Source organism: Beta vulgaris, chromosome 4, assembly GCF_026745355.1.
Source record: "Beta vulgaris subsp. vulgaris cultivar EL10 chromosome 4, EL10.2, whole genome shotgun sequence".
Classification (NCBI taxonomy): domain Eukaryota; kingdom Viridiplantae; phylum Streptophyta; class Magnoliopsida; order Caryophyllales; family Amaranthaceae; genus Beta; species Beta vulgaris.
The window spans coordinates 52,326,485-52,337,480 of NC_079205.1; the positions used below are offsets into that span (position 1 = coordinate 52,326,485).

At 33.1% G+C, this 10,996-nt stretch overlaps 1 protein-coding gene across 2 annotated transcripts; it reads left to right on the plus strand.

Moving 5' to 3' along the window:
* Window positions 1–6,116: 6,116 nt before the first annotated feature.
* LOC104890857 (uncharacterized) lies at window positions 6,117–9,532 on the plus strand. 2 transcript variants are annotated; one of them, XM_010676469.4, is made up of 6 exons: window positions 6,117–6,698; window positions 6,898–6,998; window positions 8,298–8,377; window positions 8,479–8,653; window positions 8,839–8,900; window positions 9,029–9,532. In XM_010676469.4, the coding sequence occupies exons 1-6, from the start codon at window positions 6,545–6,547 to the stop codon at window positions 9,324–9,326; spliced, it is 870 nt and encodes a 289-aa protein (XP_010674771.1). In that variant the 5' UTR covers window positions 6,117–6,544; the 3' UTR covers window positions 9,327–9,532. The 2 variants fall into 2 exon arrangements, with proteins under 2 accessions (XP_010674771.1, XP_048499262.1); XM_048643305.2 differs by lacking the exon at window positions 6,898–6,998 and having other exon boundaries at window positions 6,557–6,698.
* Window positions 9,533–10,996: the final 1,464 nt, after the last annotated feature.

Below are 10,996 nucleotides of genomic sequence, written 5' to 3' on the forward strand. Positions count from 1 at the left end.
ACCCTAACGCATCCAATTTTATAAATAAATGTGACACGTTGGCCTGTGTGCACAAGTACTTATGGTAACGTATTTTGCTGCATTACTGCACCCCTGCGTAGGAGATTTTTTTTATTAAAAAAATTAAAATTAACCATCGTTAAGTTAGACATAATTTTAGATGTTGTATTTAGCCTTTTTCTTTGTTGTATATAGCACTTATGTTCTTTTATAATCATTTTGTTAAATATTATTATTACGTTGGTCTAACTTAATTATTTTACTAATTACTCTTATTATTGTTATTATTATTTATTTTTATATCATTGTTATTAAGTATTATTATTATTATTATTATTATTATTATTATTATTATATAGTATTTTGTTTATTATAGCTTTACTCATTATTATTACTATTATTATTAGGAGGAACATGGTTTAGGTCAAAAGCACAAATAAACCTATTTTTTTAGCCCATAAACCAATCAAATCGCGTCAAAACGATTTATGATGTAATTTTGCGCGGTCCTACCCAATATTTTTATTACTAAATATTATTATATTATTAAATCTAATTATCAAAATAGTAATATTAATCTACTTCTTAGATATTATTGTTATTATATAATCATCATCAAGTATTAATATATCAATACAAATAATATAAAATAATAATTATTAATTATCACTATTATCATTAATTATTATTATTAATAATAATAATATTTATTTATAACTATCATTTAAAATAATCCAAAATACTATTACTCATTATTAATTATTCATTATTATTACTTATCATTATAATTATTATTTAATATTCATATTATTATTGTTTAAATATTATTTATATATTTATTACATTCAATTTAATTCAGTTCACTTCAGCTGTTTTATGCCGAAAAGAACAGGCCCTTACACATTTTTTTTAAGTGAGGAGTACACATAGACATAAAGTATTTGCGTTAGAAATTTGAGGAGAGTGTCACGTGGCACGTAGGCTTCTTTCGCACGTCTTTTAATAATTTTGTATGGATGTCTCGTAAATGTAGCAATGAGCAGCAAAGCCTAACCAAGATCAGGAAATTCCAAGAGAACTCTAAAGACTTGTCGCAAGACTAATTCCTATTTCTCTTCTGAATATCCTGCCCAAAACCCAAGTAAAAAGACATGCTTCAGGTCTTCTGTAGGTAGCATTGCTCCTAGTGCTAACAATAAATCAGATGTTAGTAGTGTCTCAAGTCCTTGTGCAAAGTCGTTGAGTAGTACTTCTGAGGATGACCTTGTAAGTCTATGTATTAGGCATCCTCAAATATACGAAGCCCATAACCTATCCATAGAAGCTAGGAAAATGGGCTTACTTGTAATCCTTTAATGCTTTTATATTATAATGCATGTCCTTGTTACAAAAAAAAAACCATATTTTACTAGTCTTATACTCTTATATGCAACTTTCTTTTTAAGGATATACTCTTATATGCACCTAATACATACGCATAAGTAAATAGAAACCAAATTGTATAATCACAGCTAATAACCTCAAATAATAGGTAAAAAGACATTGTTCACAAAGTTCCTCTAAAGGAAAAAAATTTGACATTGTTTCTATTTAGCAAACATTAAATAATCACGTGCATATATAGCGAAATTCATTTGATTAAATAATAATTTGCATCAATTATTTAATTTATTTATTATGCGACTGAGGATATTTTAGTCTTTTTACATGCACAGCAAACTCCTCAAAAGTTCACTTATAAAATGAGTGATAAACACTACTCCCTCCGTTTCTTTTTAATATAAACATTTTCCTTTTTAATCTGTTTCTTTTTTATTTACACACTGTTGGTTTTTTATTTATTTTTGGTAACATATCATATCTACTTTCTCCTCTTTTTCCACCCTTGTCATCTACTTTTTAATATTCTAACCTGCTTTATAGATTCTCTCTCATTTTTCAATCTCTCTCTCATACTCTTGTACTTCCTCCTTGTTTCTCTTCCAAAATGAAGTTAGTAAATTAAAAAGGGAAAATTTCAAAAAATTACCTTTTATAATCAATTTTTTTCAAAAAGCTACCTTTCAAAATTTTTCTTTCAAAAAACTACCTCATATAACGAATTCCTTTCAATATACTACCACTTTACGTTTATTTTAAATACTAATCAATAAATGACACTAGTCGTATGTGTTGCTGTCGATGGGGTAGCAAGAAAAGAAGAGAGAAATGAGAGCGGTAGAAAGAAAAGCAATTTAGACTTAATTATTAGCGATTAAATCCCATTTATGATAAATGGTAGTATATTGAAACAAATTTATCGTATAAGGTAGTTTTTTGAAAGAAAATTTTTAAAATGTAGTTTTTTGAAAATTTTTGATTATAAAAGGTAGTTTCATGAAATTTTCCAATAAACAGAAGGAGTATTTTATATCCCAAAAAAACCTGACCAACTAATTGATTTTGTAAATTAATATGTTTGTGTAGCTTGCAGTTGATTTTTTTTTCCCAATTTCCGCCAATATGTCCTTCTTCAAGCCTCAACCATGCATGGTAAAGGAAAGAACAACACAACTCAAAATTTTGGCAATTACGCATTTACAACCATTCAACAAAAGAGAGATTTGGTTTTTCATTAAGGACCGAATTACGAAGCTAAAACACCAAGAACAAGCATTTTAGGTATCTTGAGAAGATAAAGTTCACTAATTTGTCAAATATAGTTTATGAAAGTGGGGCAAATATAATTCGGGCCCATGTTTTGTAAATTTTGGCAATTTCGCATTTACAACCATTCAACAAAAGAGGGATTTGGTTTTTCATTAAGGACCGAATTACGAAGCTAAAACACCAAGAACAAGCATTTTAGGTATCTTGAGAAGATAAAGTTCACTAATTTGTCAAATATAGTTTATGAAAGTGGGGCAAATATAATTCGGGCCCATGTTTTGTAAATTAAAACTTATTTGCATTAATTATCTTAATTATACACCAATTGCTTTCACAATATGCCTTCATAATTGTGTCTATTATGAAAAATTAAGGGGGTGTTTGGTTGGAAGAGGGGAAAGAAAATGAAATCAAGTAAGGGTTCAAAAAGGAAAGGAGTCCAAAAAATCCTGGAATTTACCAATATGTTTGGTTATGCAAGAGAAAGGGATACAAAAATTGAACCCTTCTCCTCATTCCCTTTCCCTGCTATTTCTTTCTCGGACTTACATCGACACCAGCATCGACTGTAGGTAATAGATGACGACACCAACGTCCACCACACGACCACCGAACTTATTTTCTCTCCCCCCTACCCCTCGACCGGTCGAGGGGTTTTAGCTGATTTTTCTTTCTCTCTCCTCTTGTAGCTCCAGTGAGTTTGGTGTTTTCAGTGACGAGGGACGGTTGTTTCAAAGGTGGGTGTACGTTTACATGGGTAAAGATGGTGATTTCAGTGGGTTGGGGTGGGGTTTCGATGGGAATGGTGGTGGTTCCGAGGGTTGGGATGAGTTTGGGTGGGTAAAGAGGATGCTTTCAAAGTTTCGTGGTTGGTTGGGGTTGTGGGAGGTGGGGTCAGACGGTGGCTTCGAGCAGAGGGGAGCGGCTCAGGTGGAGGGTGGTGGCAACGGCTTAGTATGGAGTAGGGTGCAGTAGGGTGCTATCAACATGGTGGTAGTGGTAATGGTGGGGTGGTGGTCAACAACGGTTATGTTGTAGAGGGATTTAGAGGAATTCCAAACCTTAGGGGGGCTAGGGAAGCAATCTAAGGAGAAGTGGCGGGAATTCAAAACTGAAAAATGGGTAAAGAGAAAAGAAAAAAACCATCAACCAAACATCAAGTAAGGGAAACACAAGTTTGGAAACCCTTTCCATTTCCTAACACCTCTCAACCAAAGTACCCCTAATAGCATCTATACCAATATATTAGAACCTGTGTCTAACAATGTATAGATGCCATACAACACCTCTTTTACTAAACTAGAATTGTCCAATGTATACATATGTCTTGTCAACTAACAAAAGTAATTTGACTTGCAATAAGATTTGAACTTGTGAACATCTTGCTATAATACATACTACAATTACTATCTCAACCAATTTTTAATCATGATTTAAATGTCCACAGTATTATATCTGTACCTTTTATATGTTGAGTTTTCTTTATTATATTTTTAATGCGGATGGAAAAAATACATATCAAGTTCGGCAAAAAGTATCATCTGGGACAACGCCATAATATTAATTTGTTTATTAAAATACCTTAATATTAACCTTCTCATATGTTTTGGTTAATTTTCTAAATTGCTCTCCCCATAATGTTTCACCTTTAACTTTTTGACAATCTAATGTTCTTTTAAAAGTATTATATTACTATTTATATATTCCTTTTCAATATCGACCTCGAAATGCCATGTGAGCAAAACCACCTAATTCAATTAGCAATTTTGTCGTGAAAGTTTCCCTTTTTTGACAGCTTGTTTTTTTCATTTTTGGTAAAGGAAAGGAAAAGAAGAAAAAGAAAAAAAAGAAGAAGGGAAGCGAGAAAAAAAAAAAACCTCGTAACTTCTCATGCATGTTTTGTTTAATTTTCTCTTTTCTCCCAAAATCCTCCACTTTTGGGATGAAAGAAAAGTGAAAATTTATTAAGGAATCTTTCCTTTCCATTCCTTCCATATCCTTTCATTTAATTTTTTTTGAACCAAACATTGAAAACTACCAACTTTCCTTTCAAATCATTTATACCAAACAAGCTGTGAAAGTTACTTTTACGAATTATCTAAAAAATTTGTTCTCATAAAGATTAGACAATAAAAATTTAGACTGGATTACCCTGGAACTTAATAATCCAAACCAAATTACCTTATTTGATATAAATTTAGGAGAACTAAATTACCTTATTTAGACTAGATTGCCAGGTACGTTTCAGCAACAAGTGGAGTGGGAGCGCAAAGTCGCGGAGGCCAAAGCCATCTACTATGGCATGAAGTTGGCGTTGGAGTTAGGCTATAGCTCCATTGAAGTTGAAAGTGATAGTCTAATGGCTATTGAAGCTTTGAAAAGTGATGGGGGGGGGGTAGTTAACTTAATTTAATTATTGATGATGTAATAGCTTTAGTTAGCTCTTTTAATAATGTTGTTTGGCTGTTTGTTAAACGTTTAGGGAATAAGATCGCTCATATGTTAGCTCACTTTTAACCTTGGGAGCTTGTCAAACGTATTTGAGAGGAGGATATTCCGCTTGATGTAGTTGCTATTGCTTCGAAAGATATAAGATGATGAGTAGTGATAAAACGCTCATTGTGAGTAGGCAGTATGTCCACTCATAAGAATAAAACAAGGGTTAATTTAACAATAACAAATGTATCAAATGCAAAAACAAGGGTTAATTTATCAATAACTGGTGTTTCAGACACACAAACAAGGGTTCTTATAGATAATTAATTGTACTTTTGGAGACAAAAGCTGAATGGGACACGCAAATTGATACAATTTTTTGCTTTTTGGCAGAGATCGCATGCTTAATAGGAACAATATGATCATTTTAACATATTTACATACACAAACAAGGGTTGGTTTAACAGAAACAAGAGTTTCAAACACACAAACAGGAATTGGTTTATCAATAATCGCGATTTCGAACACACAAAGGGTTTTATAAATAAGCAAATGTACTTTTTTGGGACAAAGACTAAATAGACAAACAAATCGATGCAATTTTTTGCTTTATGTCAGAGATCACATGTAATAGCCTATATTTTAATCAGGTTTAATAACGACTTTATAAATGAGATTTGATAAGTATAGTAATTGATATTTTCAAACACGCTTTAGTCAAATGTTCATATTAGTAAAAAAAAAATTACTTTGAGAGTTATTATTTATTGTCTAAAGTAAGTTCCAAGCACACATAAGTTAGTATAGATTTTATATAATAGAGATATTGAGTTAAGGATTTTAAGCTTTGAAATAAAGAGAAACCCATTTTTAATCACAATTTATCTCTCCTCACTCATGTCATCTACTCTAGATGCTAGAACATCTACTCTAGATGCTAGAGCATCACTCTCTCTTCTTCATAACTTCTCAATCAAGTACTAAAGTGTATTTTTTCATAGATCAATTGTTCTCTTCAAGATTTCAGTTTAATTACCCAAGTGGTTGAGAATTAGAAAAAACCTCAAAACCAAAATAAAACCCCAAACAATAATTTTCTCTCTCCTCTGATTTTATACCTGTATTGTGCATGTTCAATTTCTGCATTCTAGAATCGGAATTTGCCCAAACTTTTTATAGTAACTTTATGGAAAAAAATATTGAGGATGGACATGCTAGTCGTTCTAATGAGTGTTTTATCATTCCTCAATCCTCATGATATGCTCCCTTTGTTGGGTTTACTTCAAAAAAAAAAAAAAAAAAAAAATCAAGACTTAAAACTAAAAAAGACAGACTCCAAACTTAACTCAACTCCAAAGTCCAAACAATCAAATTGGCACCCACTTCGTCCGCCATAGAAGTTGGACTTTCACCATCCAATTATCTCTTCATACCCTTGACAAGACTCAAGAGCAAAGAGATGAAGCATCAACAAGAACAACCCAATAAACAAAACCAAAAACAAGGCAACATCTCCAACCCTACCCTGAACCCAAATCAAAACCCGAACCTAAACCCGTGCCCCATCTGCTTGGGACCCATTTCTCAAGAATCTTTTTTAGATCGTTGCTATCGTACGCCCTCTTCTTCTTCTTTCCTATTCTTGAATTTTGCTTAATTTTAATATCATCTTTTTCTAGGGTAATAACTATATTGATAATAATCCATGTTTGTATTTGTTGGGTAGTTCGTTAAACATGCTTATTAATTGAAATATATATTGGGTTATTAAGCTAAGTGTTAATGGGTGTTAAATTGCTGTGATTTATTCAGATAGATATTGTTACCAATGCATTATTCGTTGGACTCAAGTGGTTTTAAGCAGCTCATCTTCTTTGCGCCAGCCATCCTCACTTAAATGTCCTTTGTGCAAGGTTCACTTTTTTGTTTTTGTTTTTGTTTTTGTGAATTATGGAAGATTATTTTTGTATTACCCAAAACTTTATGTTTTACAATATGATCCTGAGTTTTGTGGATTGTTTGGTTATTTTTTATGCTACTATTGATCTTGAATTGCATGTTATTAATCACATTCTGATGTTACATCATTTGGGGTACTACTTTGTGATTTTGTCGTTATGTTTACTTTGCCTAGTTTTCTTTCTTTTCTTAATTTAGCAAGCTTGAGCTAGGTGGAGGCATGTTTTAGTAAAAGCTTGAAATTTCATAATTCAGAGTGATATTCTAGGTCTTGATATTGTTTATTGCAAAGCACAGTCTAGTGTGTTACATGTTTACTTTCAATCTTGAATATTGCTAAACCATGTAGCATAGAATCGACCAGGGTCCAGAAACGGTGCATTTCTGAAACGTGGACACCTCATAAGTCATAATATCAGCCATTTTCGGGCTTCATTACCTCGAAATTGGATAGGGGGTTGAAAATGGAAACAAGGAACCTCATATCCCAGAGGTTTCTGTGCTTCGTAGCTGCTAAATAGTGTTGCAGTGACTATCTGGGATGTAAATTTTCTCTGTTTCTTACCTAGATCACATGTTGTGTACTGCTCATGGCTTCATAGTCACCTTAGTACATGGTTGGTGCATACTTGCAACCCACTTCTTTCGTTTGAATTTGTATAGATGATGAAGATGGATTCTAGCCGTAATAGTGAGTGCCTGTTTGGGTGGGTTTGTTTACATATCAATGACAGAGTTTGGTTTTGATATAACAATGGTAAAATTGGATCCTGGATCCCACTGTTGACAAGGTCTAAGGAGGTCCATTTGTAAATTGTATAGAAGGAGTATCCAATTTGGACCTGTTCGTGGGTACCAGGATACTGTTTTTCAATACCTTACCCCTGAGAAGATGTTTTTGTAAAGGGCGATTGGTAATAGATTTTGCGGGCTTGAGTCTTTTCTATGATTCTCACTCTATGTAAGCTTTTAAGTGTTTCAGGGTACCCTACATCTTGTGAAGAGGCTATCCTATCAATGAGCTCTGTCGTTTCAAGGTCTTATGTTTTGAGTATAGACTTTATATGTCTGAAAACTTTGGAACTAATGTAGAAAGTATGAAACTCTTTTGTCTAGACTTGCTTCTAGTAGTAGTTTATTTGGTAGTGCATTATTTTGCTTGGTCATACTTTAGAAAACTTCCTTCATATCCACTTTTGCTGATCATTTCGTTCACAATTGATGGATAATTTTCTGAACTTTGCACTTTGCAGACAGAAAACTATACAATCATGTATGGATATGATGGATATACATTTCAAAAGCATTTCATCGACCAAAACAATGGTAATAGGTATTAGGAAAGGATGCCCTTTTCTTGGATGGCTAATGTTTACGATATATGGAGGAAGTGATGTGCTCTGAACTTATTCCAACTCTTCTATGAATTTACAGTCACTTCTTCTCAAAGGATCACAGGTATAGATTACAGTGCTACTACACCGAACCACAATCAGATCCTTCAACTAATTTATTCAAAGTAGAGCACTATTGGAAGTCACATAAGTACCTTCAACGCAGTAGCTGGCTTGAGAAATGGTTAAGAAGGGAGCTACAAGCTCTGATACAGGTGCTCCTACTTCTTGTGTCTTTGTTATGTACCAGTTCCTATTTGTATGCTAATCTTTTTACCTGGTCATTTACTCATAATCTCTAGTTTTGTATCCTTTTTGTATTCTTCATTGCTGTAAATTTTCATGCTTAACTTGCATGCAGCTATTAAGTAAAGGTCCTCCAATTGGCTCTGCCTTGTAGGAAGAAGACGTTGAAATCATAATGCATCACATAGTTGGAGTGGTCGAGTCATTCTCAAGAAGGTACACCTTTTAGCAACCTTTGATAAGTTTCTTATATGCAGATTCTCTAGTTTTCACATTTGTGCTAATATACTGTGGATTGATTAACAGACTTTTTTATTTTCATCATTCCCGTGCATATATTTCAGCTATCACCGAAAAGGAAAATCGGGTTCACCAAAGCTAAAACGAGAAGAATTCAAGTCTTTAGTCACTACTGCTGCAATGCCATTTCTTACTGCTAGAACCAAGCGTTTTGTGGATGAAATGGAATTATTTCTTGCTTCAGGTTTAACTGTCGAGGCCTATGATGGAGCTTATAGAAGGTGGCTAGCTTGGAAGAAGCCTGAAGAAACCTCAGAAGATAATGAAGAAACAAGCCGAGAGCGTGAGGCAAGAGCTTCTTACCTATATGTTTTTGATGATGAGACTGATGAGGTTGATTAAACTGAAAAAGAACATGTACAGAAGTTAGCAGTTCATTTCATCTCAATCAGCATTTCTGTAATGTGGAAAATTCATGCCTTCTCCTTTTGTATCAACAAACTAGTTCTATCCACTTTGTTGTTGTGAAATTTGTAAGAACTTTAACCTAAATTTTCACCATCATATAAGGAAACCCTAATGATACAGGATGTTCTTAGATTTCAAGATATCGACTTTTAATACTTCCTCCGTTTTTTTTAAAGTTACACTTTCCTAAAACGGAATGGTGCAAAATACATGTTACACTTTTTTTTATTTCCTAAATTAGTAAGTTTTGTCCTGTAAATGACTAACTTACCCTTACTACAATTTAGAAAATTAAAACCCACTTAATTTATTCTATTAAAACAAATCTAATCTAATCAAATGTTAACTATTCCCACCATCTTACAAGGCGTGCCAACTTCTGCTACCCGTACATCGACTTTTGCATCTTCTACGCCCGCTGCCCATACATCTACCATGACACCTTTGCTTTCACCTCCAGTCTGTCAGAGGACCTACCGGCGACTTTCGGCCACCACTCTGTCTTCTCTTGATGCCATTTGCGGAGTCTGATGAGTCCACACCTAGTTCATCTAGACCTAAACAAAAGAAGAAGAAGAAGAAGGGGGATTAGCACTTTCATTTATTGTTTGTATTGTTAGTTAGTTAACACTATGTTACATTTTAAACTATGTTTGTGATTGATTTATCATTATATGTCATTTTCTTAATCTTCCTTCATCATTAAGTAATTATTGGCTTAATCATTAGTTCTTATGAATTTTATGATGGATGAACTTGTTGTTTGGTGATTGATGTGTGGATAAACTTGTTGTTTGGTGATTGATGTGTGGATAATCTTGATGTTGTTGGATGAAATGAGAGATTAGTGGATTTGGTGTTGGAATTGCAGGTTGGAGAGCTGATTTTGTGGTGTTTCTGACATTTTGTCCAATTATGGAAAAGCAGAAGTGGCTAGTAACTCTCGGCATATTATCTGCTAGTCGAAGTAGCAGTTTGCAAATGCCCAGAGTTGGGCAGGAGCTGGTTCCCCACAACTAACCGCTACTCCGAGTGGCGGTTCATGCTCATAAACTGCTACTCTAAGTAGCGGTTTATCATTGCTAACCGCTATTTGTAGTAGCGGTTTGTATAAAACTGAACCGCTACTTTGAGTAGCGGTTTAATTTGGCAAAAACAGAAAAAAAAATCCCACATATCATACGTGGACGGTACCCATGGAATTAATTTGGACTTTGGCGCATATGAGGAATTAATATTCCTCTATTATTCATGAAAAAAATTCATTATATGTTTGGTATCTCTATTATATAAGTGAAGGGGGAGGAAGACGGTGTACCCTCTTAAAAAGTCTAATATACCCTTAATGAATTTAAATTGTCATATATGTTAAATAATTTTTTTCTCTCCTACTTGCCATATTGAACAAGTTAATAATGGAATTGAATTTGAAATTTCAATTAAATATTAAATTAAGGAGAATGATTTAAAATGACAATATAACTTGATTGACACAATTAGAAGAAAAAATAAAAATTTGAATTTCATATTAATAATTATACTCATAATATTCAAAACCTAAATGTTGCTTATTCTTCAATAATATCTATTATGTAAATCAAACT